Below are 23,751 nucleotides of genomic sequence, written 5' to 3' on the forward strand. Positions count from 1 at the left end.
GGTAAATTTCACTGTGAACCTGAAACAGCTCTAAAAAGGAAAGCCTACTTAAAAAAACCAAACCAAACCAACAACTGCAGTTATAAAAGGCGTGGTTTACCCTCAGTCCAGGAAAGCCCATGATTCCTTCTTCTCCCTTCAAGGAAATGCCCTAGGAGAGAGCAGAGGGGGCGTAAGGCGCAGCCCACGGGCGGCCCCTCCAGCCGGTAGGGCCCACGTGTCATCCTCTGCTCCGGGATTCTGTGTCCTCAGCCCCGATGGTGTCCAGACTGCCTGGCGATGCTCAACTCAGGCGCAGTGCAGGGCAGGGTCCTAGGAGACCCGCCAGCCTTCCTGGGTTGTCACCCATCCAGGACTGCGTGTGTCACGTCACGTGGTAAGTGACCCTGAAGCTCTGAGGACAGGCAGTGACAGAGGGGACAGAGGGCAGAACCTGGTGACGCCTGAATGAAAGCCACGCCCTTCCGCCATCTTCATGCTCCCTTCCCAAACCTCAGAAGATGATTAGCCAGTGTTTATGTTACCAAGAGGAAGGAATTCTAGAACTGAGTTCTGGAAATAGAGTGTAAAAATGCATGCTAATACTGTCCTACTATGGACAAGGGGATGAGAGATTGATGGTGTGCGGGCACGAGCGCACGGTGCACCCCGTCATGCCCGGCAGAGCGCCGAGGGCCCAGGAGCCACAGGGGAGGGAGCAGGCTCATTACTCGACTTACTCTTATTCCTGGTTCCCCCTCACTGCCTTTTTCACCCTGTGAAGAATATGAAAAATAAGAAATGCTTATTAATTTGAGGATGGTAACGGGTAAAAATCAATCTGGGTTCATTACATGGGCTGAAAGTATTGAATCAATCCTCAATCATTATAAATTGACTGCAACACACGACTCTTAAATTTTGCAGCTTCAAAATTCAAGGGAAAAGATGTGTCATTTCTTCTAGATTTTCACAAGACAAATTAATTCATGTATTCCTCTTGGTACAAGTGAAAGTCTGTCTTTCCTTCTCTGTGTTTTCCTTTATCCCCCACACAGTTCCGTATCGTGGGAGCACGTGCCCAAGGAAAAGCCTTAATGAAAATACTCTTTGGAAGAAAACATTATTAGGACGTCCTCTGAGGAAAAGATACACATGGAACATATTGAAACTTGAAGCAAAAGTGGCTGTAGAAAGCCATGTCAATATCATAGATCAAAAACATGATCTATGTTTTTCCCACTTCTCTTTGTCTAAAATGGTGAAAGAAACAGCAACTGGCAGATCCTCTGTCCCCGTCATTCCTGGAAGGTACCTTGGATTCCCGCAGCTCACAACTGTCCCTGCAGGTTGGCCATGCTCAGCCCCGGATCCCACCCTGGCCTGGGTTGTAGACACGGTGGGAAGCCTGACTCAGAAGATTGAGCACCTCCACACACATCAACCCTGCTCTGGGCTCCCATTCAGAAGCTGGACAGAGGCCCTCCCTGCTGCCTCCCAGGACACTTTTGTCAACGGTCACTCATAATCTGGGCCATAGCCACCTAGGTTGTTTTCCCCCAAAAGGCAGTGGTCCTGCCTGCCAAATCTGCCCCAGGACCCAGGACCCAGGACCCAGGACCCAGGACCCAAGCCCCATCCTGACAGATGCTGAAGAGTTGGGAATCAGATTCTATTTGGAAAGACAAGATCTCCACATTTGGGGTTTCTATTTTAGTTCCCAGGTATTCTGTGTGCCCCACATGGTACTGAGTGTTTCACAGTCGCCTGCAACCTCCACGTCAGCTCCAGTCAGCATCACCATCCCCATTTGACAAGGGGAACAGGAAGCCCTACAAAGGCTGCAGGACCTCCCTGAGCGAGTGGGTGGCACAGAAGCCTTCAAACCCAGGCAGAGTGGACGGCAATTCCTATTTCAGACTAAGAGCATGATTTCAATTAAGCAAAATGTTAATTGAATAATTCAGAAACTGTCAAAAACTGACTTTGATCCTCCAAAAGGTGCTTCATGTCAGCAAAGAAGTAGGTTTTATTTTGCTGAACACATTTTGCTAGACAGTTCTGTGATTCTGGCTTTGAATTACGGTATGACCATGAGCCTCCAGCTACACTGAACGTAAGGACAGACGTGAGGTTTTTATTTTTTAATGAATTCTCACGTTGCTTCAGATTCATCACAATCGTTTGAGATGATGGACTGACTAGGCAATTGCACTGTGGATCTAGTAACTGTCTGCAAGCGTCGAAAACATTCTGGGAGGACATGGTTATGTTTTCATGCATAATTTTCCAAGTTGGTGGTAAGGCTTTTTCTACTTGGAATGTGATGGAATACAATTGAAGAAATTTTTTTTACTCTCCTTTTTTTTAGTTCAACTAGGAAAACAATCAGTTTTGCTCTTTACCTTGTACTGATCTGGGTGGAAGGTGACTCCCGTGGGCGCGACGATGGGGTGGAGGGTGTCCGATGGAATCCCATTGGGTCCCGGCTGCCCTACGTCACCCTGCAAATTATTCAGCAAAAGCTGTTGTCTTTAAATAGAAAGGAAACCACAAAACTCGAATACAAACACAAGATGGCCAAAATACTGCAGTTTTAATTTTTGCATATTACTTACCATATGTGTACCTCTTTATAGCATAAACATTACAACAGAGTAATCCTGGTGTAAGCGTTTTGTATCCTCCTTTCATTAGCAATCATTTAGAATTTATGCATAAAGGCCATGTAGGTTGTTCACAGTTCTGAACTGCATTTGTTTCTGTGGGGTTATTTCCTCACAGTGAATTTCTACATAGGGGAATTATTAGGTATGAAGACTTAATGTCTTCATGGTTTTTGACAGGTATTACTCTACTGGTTGCCGTGATGGGCACCAAGATAAAAGAAATGCTGAAGAAATGAAAGACTACTTCCCCAGCTAAAGATGTTTTTATATAATAAAAAGCAACCTTGAATAAGTATAATATCCCAAGATTGCTTTAATTTGCATTTTTATCATTAGCAGAAAACGCTTTTTGATGTGGTGCGCAGATGGTGAAACCAATCTATCTAAAACATTACTGGACAACTATCCTTGCATAATATTCTGGCTTTACCTCCCAGAAATGGACACAAAAAGAACATTATTGTCTCTTCCTTTGTTTCCACATTAAACTATATCATACAAGTCTGAGCCCGGGTATCACATAACATGGACAGCAGTAAACGGGGATGCTGGATCAGCTGCAGAAAGTGATACTCCACAGTGCACGCTGAGTGTCCACTAATAGAGTATCTTAAAATACCCAGACTGTTTATTCTCCGCCCTTGTACCTGTTGGGCCCCTGATGTTCTTTGCTAATTATTTGCATAAGCCCTCTGTAGATTGTAGACTCTAACTTAATCTCCATCACATTCAGCAGGACTATTCTCTTCTCCCACCAATGATTTCTTCCCAGATTTCTCGTTTTCATTTTATTATGTTGTTATATTTCATCATATGGGGCTATACATTTTTATGTGTTTGGATCTTCAATGTTTTTCTTTCTTTTTTTCCCAGAAGCCCTCTGCTTGCTAATTGTTCTTTTCTGACTTCTTCTATGGCATTAATGTAAAGAAGGAAGAGTTTCCTCTTCAAACATGAGCAGGACTTGATTCAACTTTCTGTGCTATTCCATCAAAAAGCAGAATGGATACAAAATAGAAACGTTCCGGTCATGAGGCCAAGGGACAGGTCTGTTTTACAGTGAGTACATGGCTTTTGTGGTGAACGCAATGGGACTGTGTTGGTGAGGTTTTGCTTGCGGGGTGTGGGCGCTGCGTCAAGCCTGTCGTGCATGTGATCTCACACGCTCCTCTCAAAGGTCATGAGGTCTTTGAATCTTAGCACTGTTCTAAGATTCACTGTTCTAAGGAGAAAAGCCACATGGTCCTTATGGCTGCCTTTGTGGCCTACCAGGGCTGGTCCCTGAGATCCCCTGGTCCCTGTGATGGCTCCATGTCAGTCTCTGGTTCTAGTCTCACCTCTGGGTTCCACACATGAGAAGACGCCCTCAATGGCATGTCCTCACCTCCACCTGCTGAAGATGAGCTGAGTTTACGTCTCTGTGTCAGAGTCTCGGCTAGCCTAGATGGTCCATGTTTACCGTCTTGTTGATGCAGAATTATCACTGCCATGTGGGTGACCACTTAGCACTTTGCAATGATTATTTCCCTACGCAAATGGTCTGTCCGCAGACCAACTCAAGGTAAAAGTTTCACAGCATAGAACTTAGTAATGAAAATGATTTATTTCCTGGCTGAGAAATGCTGCATGCCTCTGCGGGAACTGACCAGCCTCCCTTTACCTTTTCACCCTTAACTCCGTAGAAACCAAGTCCTCTGTTGCCCTGAAAAGATAAATAATTTTTGTAAGTTTTCAAAAGCTAATAATCAGAGAGAAATAAAATTATTTTTCTTAGAAAAAGATACCCAAGACCTATGTATCGGCAACTTTACTGAGCAACTGTATTTTCATAATATTCTTGCTTTGCATTGTAGAAACTGATTGACAGTTTGTCCTATCGGGTGACCAAGGCCTCAGAGTGAATGAGTGGGAGCTGAGATTGGACCCCAGGTGGTGCTGGCCCTCAATTGTGAGTATATGGTCTCTGCAGACTGCAGTCTAAGAGCATGTCCTTGGGTTCTGGCCCCTGTAGATAGAGGAAGCAGCCCCGTTTCACTCCCTGGACTCTGCATTTGAAGACCATGATTCATCTTTTCTTCTGGCTCAGTCTTTTCTCATTTTGGCAAAATAATCCTCATTTCATATAAACTTTACCTATCTTTTTAATAATCTTTGGAAATTTAAAATCAATCAGAATATAATGATTTTGGGTGATTCTCTGGGCTTTCTCCAGCCTTTTTGTCTTCCTTTTTGCTTAAGAAGCAAAGCTAGGCCCAGTGTCACAGTAAGGATTTAATAATTTCATGAACGCAGTCGCCATGTGTGGGAGGACTGACAACACTGACCTCTAAGATTCGTGCATAGAAAAAGCAAGATGACAAATCTGTGCACATCATAGGCACAGTCCTCTTCTACTCCCCAAAGCTTTGCTTCTTTCCCAGGGTTTCTGTGTTCCCACAGTGACAGCAGGGTCACACAGGCCCTATCTGATCTCTCTCTCTCTGCAGTCTACCATCCACCCCCTCCAATGTCCAGATATTTTCTGAAAATAAAAACAAAGCCTTCAATGAATTTTTGCCTTTTGCTTCTTCCCCACCTGGCGGGGAGCTGAAATCAAAGCACAGAAACACAGCCAGGCTAGATTAGAATGCAATTTGTGTGAGTCCCCCACGGTCCCTCTCTGCCTCCTGAGCTGGTCGTCAAAGTCACCAGGAAGTGACTTGGTCAGGGGTGAGGAGGGCTGTTTATGTTTGCTGCAGCAAGGGGAGATCTGAAGCTCACGCCTGGGCTCAGGGCTTGGCTGCTGCCTCCTCAGCCCGGCCACCCGGTCCTATTTCTGCTGCTCTTGGCCTGGAGCCCATCTTATCCTGCTCCAGGCTGCCAGGCGGTGGGGCGTCCAGCAGCCTGCGCAAGCTCCCCAGCCAACAGGAAGCCGTGTCAGAGGGGACAGGAGCCTGGGGGCACGGGCGGTGGCAGCTGTGGTCACCAGGGGTCACAGCAATGGGCAGGCATGGCAATGTGCGGCCTTGGCGAGTCCTCCATCGGGACACAGGGCAAAGGAAAGGTTCCTAGATGCTTCCCGTTGGCAGCCCAGCATTTCTGAATTATGTTGCATTTTGATCAAATACTTCCCTTGTCAACTGCATTCGTTTGTCTTGGACATTTATCCAGCTTTCCCAGATAATAAGGAACCCTCGTTCTGTCTTCCGAGTTTCTAACAAACCACCTACTTTGCTGTGTTCCAACCAATTTAATAACCTTTCTGGGATGAAAACAGTATATAGCTTTGGGCTCTAGCCTAACTTGACTATCACTGAATATATCCCTAGAGGCTGACATTAGACTCCTGTAGAATCTAATTCTAGTCAGGTAAGAAGAATGACACTGGCCTCCCTACAACAGATAGAGTTACGTTTTGTCCATTCTTGTAAATCAATGCACTTGAATAAATGTGAGCTGTCCCTAAATTGTTCTAATCTTTATTTTCTTTCTTTCTTTCTTTTTTTTTTTTTTTAAGACAGAGTCTGGCTCTGTCGCCCAGGCTGGAGTGCAGTGGCCGGATCTCAGCTCACTGCAAGCTCCGCCTCCTGGGTTTACACCATTCTCCTGCCTCAGCCTCCCCAGTAGCTGGGACTACAGGCGCCCGCCACTTCGCCCAGCTAGTTTTTTGTATTTTTTAGTAGAGACGGGGTTTCACCGTGTTAGCCAGGATGGTCTCGATCATCCGACCTAGTGATCCGCCCGTCTCGGCCTCCCAAAGTGCTGGGATTACAGGCTTGAGCCACCGTGCCCGGCCCTAATCTTCATTTTCAATCAAATATTCATCAGTTTGGTTTTCATATAGCAACAGGTGTGTGGGAATTAATTTGCAAACAACAAATCATTCCAACTATTCACTTTTTTAATGTCCAGAGGCACCATGGATCTATCCTTGGAGTTTAAGTCTTAAAAACCTATAAAACCGTTTTCATCATAATATAAACAATAAATAGTTCTTAACCAAGAAGTTTTATGGTAAAAAACAGACCCACAAACACCTAAGTACCCACTTCCCTCATCCTCAACCCCCAAAACCAACTTACTTGCTGTCCTTTTGGTCCAGGGGGTCCGGGTGGTCCCTGTACAAATACAAAGAAATGTGTAAACTGTTTTCTTTACCCCAGGACCCAGATAACATCCGCTGGAAAGCTCTGGGAAAGTCATTTACTGTATATTTAGGACACTGTGTAGGATGCATGGAGGTTTCTGATGCATTTGGCTTGGCAGGGATGATATGCTGGGGGAGAGGGACTCAGGTCAGCTCCAGTTCTCAGAATCTGCCGGCTGTCTACGGACAGCTGTTTCTGCTTTGCTTTTGTGTGTTTAGGCTTTCGACTTCACCCATGTCCTCTCTGTTTGTTCTGATCCCTTTGCAAGGTCCCAGGCCCCGTGACTGCAGAGACAGGTTCCCTGAGCTCCCCTGGGAGTGCCCGCGAGACTCCATGCGGCACTGCTTCCCGGTAGCTCGGCCAGTGTTCACGGACAGAATGAATCTACAGGCTGGCACTGCAGGGTGGAAAGTCCATCTGCAATGTCATGGTGTGTCTTTCTGCAGAGCATTCAGTGTCACACCGTGCTTAGGATTAAAGCATTTCAGATGCAGAAGAGTGTTTAAGTACAAATAAGTGGATACAAAGGAGCCGACAAGGAGGGGGTTGTGGATGATTGCCTGGCTCATGTGAAGAACCAAAAGCTGTCAGAGCAGCTAAGGACCTAGCAAGTACAACCTGTGGTGCCCGACTTCTCTGAGCTGTGCATTTAAAGTATGAAACCCAGGCATGTGGCATGTGTGCTGTGACTAAGCTGACAACTGAATGGAGTGAAACAGCAAGGGCGTCTCGTATGATCCTGATTTCAGTCACCCTGACCAGGTCTTTCACAGACGGGGCTACTTGCAAAAATGACTTTCACAGCACCAGGGAAATTTGCTTTGTAGAAACAAAATCTGTTATTATTATTGTTATTTATTATAATCTGAAGAAAATCGTAAGTACCCCCACCCCCAACTGTCAGTTTGACTGAGTCTCCCCAAACATATATGACTTCATTTTTCCCCTCAGTATCTGTCAAGGAACTGGTGTTAGTGTCCCTTGATAGCTTGTCTTGGTCTTGAGCAATGGCTTCCTGTGAGGTCTCTCTTACCTGCAGCCCAGATCTCTCCTTGTACAAGTTAAGGCCTATTTATCTGATTACTAGCACATATGGGGAATGAGAGAGTCAGGAGCTCTCACAGTGGCCAGTTCACCTTCCAGGTCACTGTGCAGCGGTGGGAGTGGCCAGAGAGCTGCACAAGCCTTAGCAAGTGCCTTTTTCTGCTCTTCCCTACTTGCAATGAGCCCTCTAGGGCCATTTTGTTAAACAATGGCCAGTATCTCACCTGCTGGAATGAGCCCAGGTGTGATACGCCTGCTAGCACCGGCGTGGCACAGGCCAACCCCATCTCCTCCTTATGAACCTGTGGGACTTTGGTTTGCCTTGCCCAGGGATGATGGGCTCTTTGTCACTGGGTAGGTATGGGGTGGGGATGGAACGGCACCCTGCCAGGACCAAGTCAAAATTTGACATAACTGGCACTGAGCTGGTGACCATAATTTTGAGTTCTTATTCTTCAACCTTAACAGCAGCAGAATGTGGGCAAGGAAGGGTCCATTTTAATGTTCTCTGCTACACCTGTAAGCATCATAATTATTCTGAAAGCTCTCATCTGGATTCAACCACTGAAGAAGCGGCACCTGGAAGGGATGACCTGATGATGGTCCCAGAGTCGGCACCTGTGTCCCAGTACTTACTGGTCTCCCTGGAGCTCCAACTGGACCCATCTGCCCCACAGGCCCAGGGCGGCCGGGAGGTCCCTGTGGATAGGCAGTGAGAGAATGTTTTTCAGAGAGGTAAACTGGTACTTGGAGTTCTGAAGCTCTTAAACTTTTCCTTTGAATTTCGTCTAATAAAAATAAACTTACCTGGAAACCGACCAATCCAGGCTCTCCAGGTTCGCCCTAATGGAGAAGAAATAATTTTAAGAGTGATAGTTTTTTTTTTTTTTTTTGAGACGGAGTCTCACTCTGTTGCCGGGGCTGGAGTGCAGTGGCTGGATCTCAGCTCACTGCAAGCTCTGCCTTCCGGGTTTACGCCATTCTCCTGCCTCAGCCTCCCGAGGAGCTGGGACTACAGGCGCCCGCCACCTCGCCCGGCTAGTTTTTTGTATTTTTTAGTAGAGATGGGGTTTCACCGGGTTAGCCAGGATGGTCTCGATCTCCTGACCTCGTGATCCGCCCGTCTCGGCCTCCCAAAGTGCTGGGATTACAGGCTTGAGCCACCGCGCCCGGCCTAGAGTGATAGCTTTTAACCATCTTCAGATTTAGTTATCTTTTATTGCAGAGTTGGAAATAAGCATATCAAACAGATCAGCCCTATCAGGACTTAGTAATGTTAACTTACTAATATTAATTTTTACTAATATTGTGATTTAGTCAGAATATATTTTAGTAATATTAATATTTACTAATATTAAGTACAAATACTAACTTGGCTTGGAGTATTGTGAATATGGGAAAGAGATAAACACACAATTAAAAATAAGATTGAAAACATCCTGATCGGAAATAAGACGACTTTTAAATTCAATGTGACTTGGGTTATACTGCCATTCTAGGCATGCCTTCAGTACATTCATTCTTACATGCAAAGTTCACTTGGCAATTAACTTTGCTAGTTGAGAATTTACACTGGGTCCCTTCATTACCCCTCCCATCTCTTGCAAACTTACCCGATATCTGTCGCGTTCCTCTCTAGGCAGTGCATAAGGCTCACCTTTCTGCCCTTTTGGTCCTTGGGGCCCCTAATTAGCAGTATAGTGTAAAAAGAAAAAACAAAAAAAAAAAGTCCACTAACATTCGGTGCATCTATGATAATTTGGATGATGGAACATTGACTTTTGTAGGCAAGGTCTAATTGTTCTTATGGCTGATGGGGGTTATTCTGAACATCAGCCCCATATTCAGCAACAAAGGAGACACTTTTAATTTCCTACTGACCCAATCGTATCTTTCCTGGAGTCAGAATAGAAATACTTCAGGATTTAAATTATTTTCAAAACCCAAATGAATCTCTGTCAACCAACCCTCTAGTACGCCAATGTTATTTTTAGTCTGATAATACTACGATGTGCTTCCTTTGGCACGAGTGTACTAAACATATTAACACAAGCACCCATCTGCAGGATAGATACTGGGTCATTCTTTAAAATTGGAATTGTGTCAAATATAAACGGTAGGTATATACATATGTGCATGCGTAAATACCTTTCAACATCTACTATAAGAATCACTTAAAGAAACAGATATGCTTCTTGATAATGAAATTGATGATATACAGAGTAGAAGTTGATGTAGTCTATTGAAAAATTGAACCACATAAAACAGAAACAGCCGAGGAAGGGGGAACTGGCAGGTGGAGCTGGAACTGAGCAGGAGGAGAAATCCACTTGCTTCAGGTGAAAACGTGATGAAGGTGATTAATGACTGTTCCTCCCTCCTCACTTTAGTTTTTTTTTTTTTTAATAAAAAGTCTCACCAAACAAAATTTTAGTAAAACCCTGAATTTGCAAGATTTTCTTGGAAATAAGGTAGTAACATACTACTGAAGACATATTTCAGGATGTTTTACCAAGACCTTAAAAAAAAAATGAGGCTACAAAACAGATGACTATATAAAAGTTCCTCCATTAAAAAACAAACTCCTGCCTTGTATCTGCTGGAGAATAACTGCACTCCCACATCACAAAGTATTTCAGAATCTGATAAGGATGGTGATGGACAGGATTCTGTCAAGGTTTCAGCTTTTTAATTTTCATTTTACGATTCCACTATTCATCATGAGAATTTGGGAGAAAATGAAGTGACGCTTAGGAGACAGAGTGAACAACATCAACCACAACGATTTTCTATCTAACATTTAAAGGATATGAAAAATGAAGTTATCTGAATCCAGAAACATCATGTCTTGGGCATCAACAGGCAGTTATGCTTCCGTTCTGGCCATAATGAGCGGGAGCCCCCCCAGGTTATAAAGGTAGGGCTTAGCAAGGGGTCTGCCTGTCCCTGGAGCACAGGCACTGTGGGGATACTCACGGGAGGCCCGGTGAACCCCTCAGAGCCGGGGGGCCCCTGTGGACCTGAGTCTCCCTGGGTTCCGTTGCAGCCATCATAGCCGGGCCTTCCCCTGGGCCCACCTTGCCCCGGGTGTCCCTGGGAAAGACAGCAGTGAGAGAATCAGCCAACCAGCAGGTTTCTAGTTGCCATGTAACTGTGTGATAAAACAGTCTTAAATATTCTCATAAGCCACATTCCCGGCATGAATCCAAGGAAAAGACACCTCAAAAGTGAACAAATGAATGAATGAAAGATTAAATCAGTGAAGGCATAAGGTATAGTTCCAAGCAGGGAAAGGATTTCGAAGCAAAGTTCTGCTTTACATGGGCTTGGGTAAGAAGTACACTGTTGGGGTTTCTTCTGTCTCACTAGCTGAGTGACTGTCTATTAGCAGGGACAAGTAAAATTACATTTCAGAAATTCTAGAAAAGATTTTAGAAGCAGCTACCTCCTTCTCAGGGATAACAGGGAGGTCCTTATCAGGTGTGCCCAACTGAATTTTAGATCGTGAGTTTCACAGATCCACATCCTAAACAGAGAAGACACACCCACAACGTGATTTTATCAGTGGCCTTGCCATATTTAAAAGAACTGATTGCCTCTTGTTTGCTTTCTTGGGAAACATGACCTTTTCGATTTTAAACACGCATATGAAGCATGTCAGGTTTTCTGAAATGTGTCGGGGTGGGGAAAGGCAACACAGCCAAGTGTCTGCAGTGACTAGAGAGACTCAGGTTAAATTTGTGGGCATTTTCACTGTGTTAAGCTGGTTCTAGGAGATTACAGGGGCTGGGTTAATAATCTATAATTTATGCACTACCTGGCCACAGCCTGTTTTGCTGTTTTTTTAAACAATAGATATTTAGCCATATGCTTTGTTATTGTGTAGTTACTGTTAAACTTTTAGTTTTCTTGATAATAAACCAAACATACATTCCAGAGTGATTTTTGAGATCATTGGGATGTCTTTTATATTTACTTTGAGGAATCTGGAAAATGTCAAGATAAACAAACTTGGCTGGGCGCAGTGGCTCATACCTGTAATCCCAGCACTTTGGGAGGCTGAGGCAGGCAGATCACTTGAGGCCAGGAGTTTGAGACCAACCTGGCCAACATGGTGAAACCCTGTCTCTACAAAAAATACAACAATTAGCCAGGCATGGTGGCATGCACCTGTAATCCCAGCTACTCGGGAGGCTGAGCCATGAGAACTGCTTGAGCACAAGTGGTAGAGGTTGCAGTGAGCTAAGATCACACCACTGCACTCCAGCCTGGGCGACAGAACAAGACCCTGTCTCAAAATAAAACAAAACACAACAAACAAACCTCCAAAACCCCACGCAACCAATCCTACATACAGTGCTGTAACCTTAATGATATTAAGAAATACAATAAAAAAGTAGAACTTTTATTTGCACATCTCTTTGCTTCCGATGTCCACAGCCATTGGTTGAACTGGTACCATCAGATGAGCGATCTGAAGGGCTTCAGTAAAACGCTCTGGTGAGCCAGAGGAATCCCCATTTGTGGGCAGCTTCTCAATCTGTTTGCAGAGGCACTCTAGTGGCCCTTGAAATAAAGACATAAGGGGCCCTTGCACTTCAGCTCGAGAAAACAGCTCTCCACATGTTCTGCTCCAGATTTCTAGTATTCTGTAATGCTTTTGCTTAAAATGAACTGTAACGTTTAAATTCTTCTCTATTATTTGTCTGCTGTTGGTCTTTCTTACTTGCTTAGAACTGATCTAAGTTATGTGAAATGGCATGTCAATTTAATCTTAGTTTGAAATTGTGCTTCAAATAAAAATTTCAGTTCCATTGAGTTAAATGTCTGTCTCTGCTGAACATCTAATTAGATACTCTGCGATATGAGACCACTCTAAGATTGTACTGCATATCACTTCTTATATATAATTCTAATCAGCTAAAATGATCCGTCCCTCAAACTCTACATTCATTAACTGATTACTTATGGCAGGTGACATTTATGTTAACTTAATTTGTAGTATCAGAGTTCTGCAGTTAAGAGAGACTGGATCCTTTGAGCAGCAGGGTCTGTAGGAAATGGTCCTCACCTGCTAACCACAATCATTCCTCCAAATGATGATTAGTTCCTCCCTAGTTTGTGAGACATTTGCCTCTGATATTAAATGAGGATAAAGTGGAAACATGAAGGAAACCTGGTACACATGAGTTGCAATTGCTTTCCGTAATGTCACTCCATTATAACTCAGATTTCAGCTGGAGACAAAACTGAAAGACACTCCAAAGAGTTCAAAAGAGTAGTTTAAAAATGTGTGATTTAGATTCAGACCATTAATATGAAAATACTTTCCTAATCTGTTTAATCTTTGGAAGGTGCAGATTCTTCATGTCTGTCCATTTCTCAAGATTCTGACTGATGTGAACGTTATGTCCTTATTTGTTCAGGGCTGTGTGAACCCGGGTGTCTGTCTGAGCCCACCGTTCAGGTGACCCTGAGATCACTGGCTTGCAGCTCTTGTCTTGGCAAATGCGACTTCCTCTATTTTGCCCTGTCTCCTTCCGCTCTGCAGATGTCTCCTTGACAGTGGGACTAAAGATCTGATGGAAACGCATGAGTTCTCTGGGACTGCCCCCCACTCACTCATTCCCTCCTTCTCTTCTGCAAGGCATGGCCCTACTCGTGCAGCCTGGGAACGGAGTCTCTGTCCCTGTGCGTGTGCGTGTGTGGGGATACAGAACCTGCCTCTGCAGGACACGGGCACACACATCTGTGTATATGTGTGAGGTTTGTGGAGCAGATGTCTCAGAACCACAGCAGTAGCCGGATGGGAGGCGGGTCAGAACGTGTGATAAACACATTGATCCCTGAGGTCAGGTCTGGCCAGGAAGCCAGTCCTGGGAAATCTGCTTGTGGGTCCCTGTGAAGAAGGCTGTGAGTCAGGCTGTTTTGTTTATTTTTTTATGCCACAAGAAGTAAAGTAAACTAGGTTATAAAAACACATTTTATTGCATTTTGAGATTTTTCTCATGAACAAACCATGCCTTTTCTTTTTCTTGTTTTACATGAGGTTGCTGTAAAGAACTTGAGAAGCTGCACGAATGCTCAGCAGGGCTTCATTCTGCCCATGCTCTTGGCTGAACGACTTTATATGCAGGTTGCTCTATAGTTCGAACGAGATCGCAAGACTGGCTCTTTAGGGCATATATCTGGATAGCACTCTAGTTTTTTATTCCCAAACAATGCGCAGTTTAGTAAAGTGGTCTCAATTCTGAAGCCAAGTCTATAAGGACCTTTACAAAGCAAACAATTTGTTCACTGTCTGACTGAATTCCATGGGGAGAATATGCACGTATAGCCCCCACATGTTTTATGTTATAAACAAAAAAGGAGGTCTCATTCAAAATGTTTCTCTAAGTCACAAATGTATTGCCTAGAATGCACGCAATGATTGACAATTTCAATCTTCCATAAAACTTACAGGAATTCCATCGGCACCAGGGAATCCAGAAACGCCTCTTGCTCCCTATGGAGAAAGCAAATGAAATTAACCACGGCTGAGATACCCGCCACCCTCATGAGGCCAGGGGAACACAACAGCAGTGCGTACCACGTCGCCCTTGGGTCCTGTTATTCCGGGGGCTCCCCTTTCACCCTTGTCTCCTTTGCGTCCCTGCAGTCCTGGGAATCCTTGCAATCCTGGTGGCCCATTGTACCCCTGGGGGCCCACTGGCCCAGGCTGACCCTGTGGGAACAACATAGGTTCAATTTCCTCAATTAATCACAGTAAATACTCATGATCAGTTATGGTTACTTTCAAAACTACTTTTTTGTTTGTTTGTTTTTAAAGAGTTATAATCTAGAGGGAACATTATATGTAAACCACCATCTACTGCCATGATAGCTAACAAAAGAAGTCATAGAGTTTAAGAAGAGAAAATACGGAATGTGAGAAAAAAATTATCCAAAATTTCTAAAGTCATGTCATTGTGAAATGATAATACTGGGTTGGGATGAAATAATTAACTTATTTGGTTTTTTTTTAAAAGGCCTTTTTAGTATAAAAAATTTTCCAAATGAATTTCTACAATTTTATCTCTGTTTTCCTCAATATAATGCATACAGTAGGTGTGGAAATGTATATTGCATTCAGATATCAAAATGACCCTCAGATGTTTAAGTGGTTAATCTCTCCTTTTGTTCACACGGAGGGAAAAAAAGAGTGTCTGAAACATAAAAATGTTTGTCCAAACTAAATAGGATGGCTATTATTTAAGAAAAAAAAAAAATTGTAAGTATTTGTGAGGATGTGGAGAAATCAGAACCTCTGTGTGCTGCTGGTGGGAATGTGAAATGGTGTAGCTGCTTTGGAAAACACTCTGGCAGCTCCTTAACACATTACAAAAGAGAATCACTACAGGGTCCCACGATTCCACCTCTGGGTATGTAGAAAGCAGGGGCTAGCACTGGTACACCCTGTGCACGGCAGCGTGATCCACAACAGCCAAAAGGTGGAAAGCACTCAAGTGTCCAACAATGGACAGACACCCACACAATGGAACAGCACTCAGCCCTTAAAGAGGAAGGAAGTAGTCACCTTGGCTGTGACACGGAAGAACCTTGAGGACTCTGTACTGAGTGAAATGAGCCAGTCACGAAAGGACAAATCCTGTATAGAGTCCCCTTAGATGCAGTCCCTAGAACAGTCAAATCCATGGAGACAGACAGTGGAAGGAGGGCTGCCGGCCGGGCCGAGAGGGGCAGGGGGAGTCAGTGTGTCATGAGGACAGAGCTTCTTCGGTTTGGGAAGATGAGAAAGTTCTGGAGACGGATTGGTGGTGAAGGCTGCACAACCACATGAAAGAACTTAATGCCACTGAATCAGACACGTCAATATGACCCAAAGGGTAACCACGATGTTACTATTTTATTAGTACCCTGGAACTTAATACAATAAAATATCAACCCATCACCTAGGTGTTAAGCCCAGCCTGTATTTGCTGTTTGTTCTGATGCTCTCCCTCCCCCCAACCCACCCACAGGCCACGGGGTGTGGTGTTCCCCTCCCCGTCCACGGGTTCACATTGTTCAGCTGCCACTCATAAGCGAGGACGTATGCATATTTTTATGCATATGTTTTAACAAAAAATTTAAAATGTTACGTTAAAAAATTAAAAATAAATTTACCACAATAAAAATGTTTTAAAAATTAGAAAAGAGGGGAGGGAGAGTTCTGTCTCTCCTATGGATGGAACTAACTATTGTATTATAGTTCTATTTTAACATTTTACAGGCTAGCCCAAACTTAAAAAAATGTATGTCCCGATTTCCTCTTGCGACGAATGAGTCTGCTGTTGATTCATCACATGGCACCTTTACCTGCCAAGCCCCATTTGCTATGAAATGTCAAATTCCTGTCTCACCCTGAGATTGAGGCGGACTTGAGCCCTTTTTCTAGGCTTTTCTTCTGTTGCCTCCAGGTAACTTTTCCTGCGTAAACTGTTCAGCTGAGAAGTGTCTGTCTTCACAGAATGTTCATAATGCCATTCTCAGCAATCCACACAGTTGAAGTGAAATGGGAACTTAAAAACGCAGCCCAGGGTACAATGTTAATGTCATCGAGGCAGGAGCACGGAGGGGTGTGGGGAGATCTCATCTCCAAATTCATTACGGTTCCTGACTGGCAATTCCTTGAGATGTGAGACTCCAGGCATCAGGGGAAGTAGTTCAGACGATTTTTTGGGGTGGAAACTAACCACACAGATTAAGGCTGTGGATGGAAGACGATGTATCTTGAATCTTGGGACCCCTGTCCCCTCAAACCAAGGGGAGCTGGGAAATCTCCCACAGGGCAACCTGATCTGGACCGAAGTCAGAGTTTTAGAGACGGTGGGTTCTCCTCTACCCTCCATGTGTCCCAGAGGAGTCCCGTCAATGCCATATCAGTAGTCACATCGGGCAGCCCGATCTCAGGCCTCCTACGTCATAGTGAAGCCTGGGCACGTTAGTGTCTTTGGAGAACATTCTACAGTGGAAGCTATTGCCACTGTCTTTCTACCTAGGTGAGAAGACTCATGGAAGATGGGTGGCCCTGGCCCTGGATGCACGATATCCCAGGCTCGTCCTATCTCCAACGCTTAGTGGTTTCCTACCCGACATTTGTTGTAAGTTTGGGAACAAAGCATGTTTTGATTCCAACTTTTGTGGGTCCTTCCCAGTGGTGCCCATTTTTGTTTAGTTTGTGGCTATGCTAGACTATAACCTTCTTAAGATTACATACTATGCCACGAAGCTCTACATTCCCCTCACTATGTTGAGCTTGCAGTTTGTTAGTGTCTACCGGCTGTCTTCTGGGGGATAAAATGTTTCTTATTGGGACTGTTAACTTTTACTGCCCATAAACTACATATCTATCCAGTGGGATTATTATTTTTTAGCCAACCAAACAAGCAGCAGTGACCAGTGGGATTATTTCATACAGCCAACTCAAAGGGAACATCTGCTACTAACCAAAATGGAAATATGCACGTCTTATTGATAAAAACCACATTCTTATCTGCATTCATTAACCCTTCCTCAATTCCCTTTGATGGGGGAAAGTGGCTAACCACATCATGTACTCATTTTCCTTTCACTGTCAGTAAACTCCTTTCTCATCTTTATTTCTTGGTTAGGGAGTCTGACTTTGGAATAAAAAACTCTAGTCTTTCCTTTTCTGGAGCATGCTGTAACCTTTTCTTTTTACTGAAGTGAAATTCACTTAACATAAAGCTAACCATTTTAAAGGATACAACTCAGTGGCTTTTAATACATTCACCATGTTGTGCAGCCACCACCTCTGTGTAGTTCCAAAACATTTTCCTCACCCCAAAAGGAAGTCCCAAACCCATTAATCAATCACTCCCCATTCCCTTTCCTCCCAGGCCCTGGCAACCACCACTCTGCTTTCTGTCTCTACGGATTTACCAATAAATAGAATCAATCATACGATGTGTGACCTTTTGTGTCTGGCTTCTTTCAGTGGTCATGTTTTTGGGATTCATTACCTCACTCACTGATGGCTGAATAATATTCCACTGTACGGATAGACCACAATGGGTTCATTCATTTGTTCCTGGACATCTGTGGTGTCTCTCTTTTGGCTACTGTGGATAGTGCTGCTGTGAATATGTGTGTATGAGTGACCACTTGAGTCTCTGTTCTGAATTCTTTCGGGTGTGTTCCTAGGAGTGGAACTGCTAAATAGTGCTGCTGTAAATATGTGTGTACAAGTATCACTAAATTTCTTTTTCCACACGGACTGCACCCTTTTACATTCCCACCAGCAATGCGCAAAGGTTCCAATTCCTCTGTATCCTCACCAGTACTTGTGATTTTCCATGTTTTGGGTTATAGCCATTCTAGTGAGTGTCAAGATGGCATCACTTCTAAACAGTCCATCCTGAGCTTCTGAGGAGACGGGACATTTCACAGAATTCCATCCAGCTTCCCCGCTGAGAGAGGGCTGGGAAGAGCCTGGACAGAATGTGAGTTAGACCTTAGTCCTCCCAGATGGAGCCCTCACCGCTGTGCACAATGCAAAGCCTGCATTGCTGGGATTAAATGGACATTGACAGCGTGGCCCCAGGAGGCCACTCTTGGTCATCAGGATGGAGCTTTTCCCCAGGACTTCCTGCCCACTACGGAAGTGTGGTGCGTCTATAAAGAGCAGCTGGGAGGACCAGGTACATGCCAAGGGTTTTCCTTTGTGCTAATCATCGTCCTTATCAACTTCCATCCTCAGTCAGAAAGTCCCGACGGGAAAAGTTATTTTCATCTCTTTCTTTCCTTTTGTGATAAGTGACATTAAAAATAAAAATTACTCCCAGAAAGTGAAGAGTCTAGTTTAAACGTCTTCGCATAAATCTCAAAAGCTTCAAAATTTCTAAAGCTCCTAATATTCCTCCAACATCCTTGAGAACAATATTTCCACAAAGTGCTTCTCAGAAGCCAGCAGACGCTGTGGACCAGAGTGGTAACGTCATGTCCCCTGTCCCCCGCCCTGATCCCACCACAAGACCATGTAAAGGTACTACTTCCTAGGAAGCAGGATAATGAACAGTATCGTTTAAATGTTTGTATCTTTTGAGATGATGTGTTGTTACAAGTTTTCAACATGGTTTCTCTCATTTTATCTCCACAGTAACTGCATGCAGTGACATGAACTCCTGTGGAGAGGAGAGAGGACGGGGCTCAGACGGGACCAGTGTTAGGGCTGGCCGGGGTGCACTCAGCTCTGGGGAGCTGGCTGACTCCACCAGGCCCTTGCTGCTCCAAGGGAGGTCTGTGTCAGTGTCACCTGGGGGCTTGCTATAAATGCAGAGTCTCAGGCCTGGCCCCAGAACTCCCGAATCCGCATTTGAACTGATCCCCAGGAGACTCCTTGGTATATAAAAGTTTGAGAACCACCGCACGAGACCACCATAACCCCCATCCTGGCATTCTTGAGGGAAGAGACAGATGACTTTCAATAAGAAAAACCTCTTAAGCGTGGAGCTGGAGCTCAGTAGAAAGGTCTGGCTTACTGGGTCATGCAGAGGAACACATAGTATTTATGTGGGTTAAATATTATTTCTAATTAAATCAGTCTTGGCCTTATACTTCAGTGATATCTACAAGACAGAATCCATTTTGATTACTGTGAGGACGGGGGGGTTGCACATTGCTTTTCCCTGTCTGAAGTCATGGCTGGAGCGCACATGGGACATCCGGGTTGGTTTTGGAAGCTGCAGTCTGAAAAGGCGGAGACAACAGATCCAGACTTGAACCCACATTACTCAAATACCACGACTGTGGAGAGAATGCGCTCAGGGTCCTGACACTCCAGCATTCATGAATCGGGGAATTTCACTTCTGAGAAAAGAGGCAAAAGATGTTCAGATACGGGCACATGCAGTGTAGCTCTACAGCTTCAGACTTCAACAAAGGTGGACAGATGGATGATTCGTCAGGGCCCCACATCACACAACCCCGTGGTTTCCATTCATTGGTCATTAACCTTAAAATATGCCTTGGGTAAGGGAGTAGAAAGAGTTTCATTTATCCGAGAATGATAAAAACAATGTTGCCTAGGATAAAACTTGCTTCACTACACATCAGGATTTTTAATCTACAGTACAGTATTTTACTGGTAGAATAAGAATGAGCTTTTCATGACTTACCAGCCGAAATCTGAATAGTAGGAAATCCCTTCTCCTTCCTAAGCGGACTCTTCCTGTCTCACCTTTTATGGGCACTGGCGCCCAGCAGACGCCCATATCCTCTCCATTCCCCAGGGCGGACCCTCCCTCCCTTCCGCAGTGTGTTCCAGACCTTCAAGGCCTGTCCAAGGCTGCAATTCCTGGTGATCCTCCGGGGATTCCAACCTAAGGCCTAGTTAATTTCTGTGAGCTCTTTGCCACACATTTGAAATATGTAGTATGTCCCAAAAGGCAGAAAGGACTACTTTTTAGGCTCTAGAAAAATAATTCCACTAGCCACAATTTAGAAATATTCATTGTTCTTAAGGTGAGTTAGCATTTCTGAGCAATTTTTAGACTACCCTGGCAAGAAGAAATTAGTAGCATGTTCCAAGGTAATAATAATGTAAAGGCTAGTATTTGTACAGTATATTACACAGACAGCTATCAGCAGCCTATTCCATGCAACACAGAGCTGAGGTTAAATTAGACACCTTCTATCTCTATCTTCTTATTTAGTATATAAAACATTTGTCCCACCCCTGGGTACTATTTATTAAGAATTTCAGTTATATGAGGTAGAATGAATATGGACCCTTAGAATTTCTGCCCTCCAAAATTATTTGGTGCAGACTGTAGCACTAGTGTCAATACAAAGTAAATAACATCCACATGTAAAGAAACACACCTTCACCTTTATGTCACTTGATATGCAGACACTTAACTCAAAATGGACCTAAATGTCAGAGCGAAAGCTATATCGCTTCTAGAAGAAAACACAGGGGAAAATCTTTGTGAGTCTGGATTAGGCAAAGGTTTCTTAGATAAGACACGAAGATTGCAACCTATAAAAGAAAAAGTTGGCTAGGTTACAAAGGTTTGATTGTCAAAAGATACTGTTAAAAATAAAAAGGCAGGGGACAGACTGGGAAACATATTTGCAAATCACGTATCTGATAAACAACTTCTTCCGGAACATATAAAGAAGTCTCAAAACTCAATACTAAAGAAATGAACAACCCAACTGCAAAATCTGGCAAAAGATTTGAGCAGACACTTCACCAAAGAAGTTGTACACATGAAAAGATGCTACACTTCAGTGGTCATTAGGGAAAAGCAAATTAAATCCACAGAGAGCTGTAACTGTGATGGACTAAAATGGTGAATATACACAGAAAAAAGGGGCCACGCCAAGAGCTGAGAAGGATGGCACCTTGAATTCCATTGGCTGCCGGCCGGAAGGCAAAAGGGTGCAGCCTCTTCGGAAGACAGTTGGGCAGTTTCTTCTCAAGTTCGCAGAACCCAGCAATCTCACTCCTAGGTATATACCTAAGAGAAATGAAGGCCTATGTCCACACCAAGACCCGTATGAGAATGTTCATCCTGGTTTTATTAAATTAGCTTACTCCTGGGATTGCTATTCGGCAATAAAAAAGAACAAAGTGCCCGATGTGTGCAGCAGTAAAGCTGAATCTCAAAGGCATTCTGCTATGTGAAGGAAGCCAGACACAAAATGCTACTTACTGTCTGATGCTATTTTTACGACGTTCTAGAAAAGGCGAAACTAAAGACAGAAAACAGACGAGTGGCTGCCAGGGCTGGAAGTGGAGGGGAGGGACTAACTGAGAGGGTACAAGGAAAGTTTCTGGGGTAACGGACCCGCTCTATGGCATGATTCTGGTGGTTCTATGGCTGTATACATTTGCCAATATTCAATGACTTGTATGTCAATTATGCCTCAATAACCTTGACCTAAAAAGAAACAAACAAAAGAGGAGCTGAGTAAAGGCAAAGATGAAGAAGACAAACCGTGACATCACAGGCATGTTGCCCGGTGGCTGAGATTATGTCCCTTCCAGGTATTCTTGCAAGTAAGCTTACGCGATACAGAATAGTTAGAAAAGGAAGGAGAGCGTATACCTTTAAAGTGACATTTGGAAAAAACCGTCCAGCCAAATGCTTTTTAAAAATGTCTGCCAGGGCCGGGCGGGGTGGCTCACGCCTGTAATCCCAACACTTCGGGAGGCTGAGGTGGGCGGATCACTGGCCAACATGGTGAAACCTTGTCTCCACTAAAAATACAAAAATAAGCCAGGCGTGGCGGCGGGCGCCTGTAGTCCCAGCTACTTGGGAGGTTGAGGCAGGAGAATGGTGTGAACCCGGGAGGCGGAGGTTGCAGTGAGCCGAGATCAAGCCACTGCACTCCAGCCTGGTGACAGAGTGAGACTCTGTCTCAAAAAAAAAAAAAAGTCTGCCAGGGAAATAATCTGAAGAAATCAAGACCTAGCTTTCCTTGTACGGAATGTGGTCTGACGGTGATCCTGACAGAAATTTCGAGAACTGTCTGGGGCACAGCCCACAGGGCAGGAGAACTGAAAGTGGGTCAGGACCGAATTAGATTCAGGAGTGAAGGCGAAGTCTGGGAAGCCGCTGGTTTCTGTCATGCTTTATCTCCATAGACAAATTTTCAGATCCCAGAAGGTACCACCTATAATTCTAAGATGCTATTATATAGTTTTATCTGAAATGATTTGACTGGGGTAGGTGTACATTTTAGAGCAGAGAAAAAGTGGATGATCTCTTCTTCCCCAGCCATGGTATCAGTGTCTGAAAACCCCTGCGCCTTATTCTAAAAATAGGCAGCACATGGGCAGTTGTGCTCAATGGCTTTCAGCCCAAACTTTTTATAGTCTGGATATGATTTTGCCTGGCATGTGTTGGAAAAGTTGATTTTCTGGGAAAGCCTTTTATTACCTCTGTGCTTTTAGCAATAAAGACATTTCATTTGCCTAAATGTGAATCATTGTGTAATAGACTGACGTGATTTCCTAAGCCTGCCTGTCCTCTAAGAAGTCTTGGAGTCTGATTGTGGATGAATTCAGGGCCCTGAGCCCAGACTGCACCTGAGAAAGGGGCCAGGAGGAAGCAGATTCTGGAGTCACAGGCTCCATGTGCAGAGAGCTTTGGCTGTCAGGCCTCGAACGGGCATGAAACGCTCTTGCGAATTTAGCACCGCTGACACGCAGTGTTTCAATGCCCAGGGCATCACCCTCACACAGCGTGGAAGAAGTAACGGATGCTGTGGCGGTGGCCTCCACTTACATGGTTAGAGAGTGACAATTAGCATAGGGGACAACTACTGAGCTACCAGGATTACATGATGACTGGCAATTACAAGAGTTAATTGTCTATACTGATGACCTCACTTGCGGGTTACTAATTTTCATGTGCCAACTGCACGTGCCAATATTTTCCTGGTATTCTTAGGTCATCTTCACACCCAAGAGCATGGCATGACTCAGGGCCGAGACGGTGTGCTCCCACTGCACCATGTGCCTGTCATTACCCCATGCGCCTCTGCAGGTAGGAAGCAGCTAACAGCCCCGCAGGCTGCCCCAGGTGGAAGCAGAGAGGAAAGGCGTGTGGGCAGCCTTCCAAAGGCGGGCTCCCGCTGAGCTGAGCAAGCAGGCCGCCTGTCTTCCAGGGTGACTGCTCAGTATCTGTGGCACAGCCCAAGGACAGGACCAAAAGTTATATCTATTTTGCATTTAGACTGAAAAGCAGTCTATATATATATGAGAGAAAAACATTCTTGAAGTCAGCATTATATTGAATTGGTTCTGCTATGATAAAACAAGCAAACACCACATTGGCCAACTAAGAAAAAAGGTTATGAGCCGAGGGTGGAGCGGTGGGCATGGGGAGGGGGTTTGAACTGGCTGTGATGTACTGCTT

At 44.4% G+C, this 23,751-nt stretch overlaps 1 protein-coding gene across 1 annotated transcript in view; it reads right to left on the bottom strand.

Annotated features, from left to right (window-relative positions):
* Positions 1–23,751, bottom strand: part of COL4A2 (collagen type IV alpha 2 chain) — a 199,989-nt gene that overhangs the window by 66,196 nt on the left and 110,042 nt on the right. Inside the window, exons 5-15 of the mRNA XM_023217645.2 lie at positions 14,409–14,543; positions 14,280–14,324; positions 10,796–10,912; positions 9,433–9,504; positions 8,627–8,662; positions 8,456–8,518; positions 6,710–6,745; positions 4,309–4,350; positions 2,385–2,483; positions 720–755; positions 101–151 (exon numbers count right to left, since the gene is read on the bottom strand). Of these exons, the coding sequence (XP_023073413.1) occupies positions 101–151; positions 720–755; positions 2,385–2,483; positions 4,309–4,350; positions 6,710–6,745; positions 8,456–8,518; positions 8,627–8,662; positions 9,433–9,504; positions 10,796–10,912; positions 14,280–14,324; positions 14,409–14,543 (732 nt within the window). The remainder of the gene's footprint in view (positions 1–100; positions 152–719; positions 756–2,384; positions 2,484–4,308; positions 4,351–6,709; positions 6,746–8,455; positions 8,519–8,626; positions 8,663–9,432; positions 9,505–10,795; positions 10,913–14,279; positions 14,325–14,408; positions 14,544–23,751) is intronic.

This window comes from Piliocolobus tephrosceles, chromosome X (assembly GCF_002776525.5).
Source record: "Piliocolobus tephrosceles isolate RC106 chromosome X, ASM277652v3, whole genome shotgun sequence".
NCBI lineage: Eukaryota > Metazoa > Chordata > Mammalia > Primates > Cercopithecidae > Piliocolobus > Piliocolobus tephrosceles.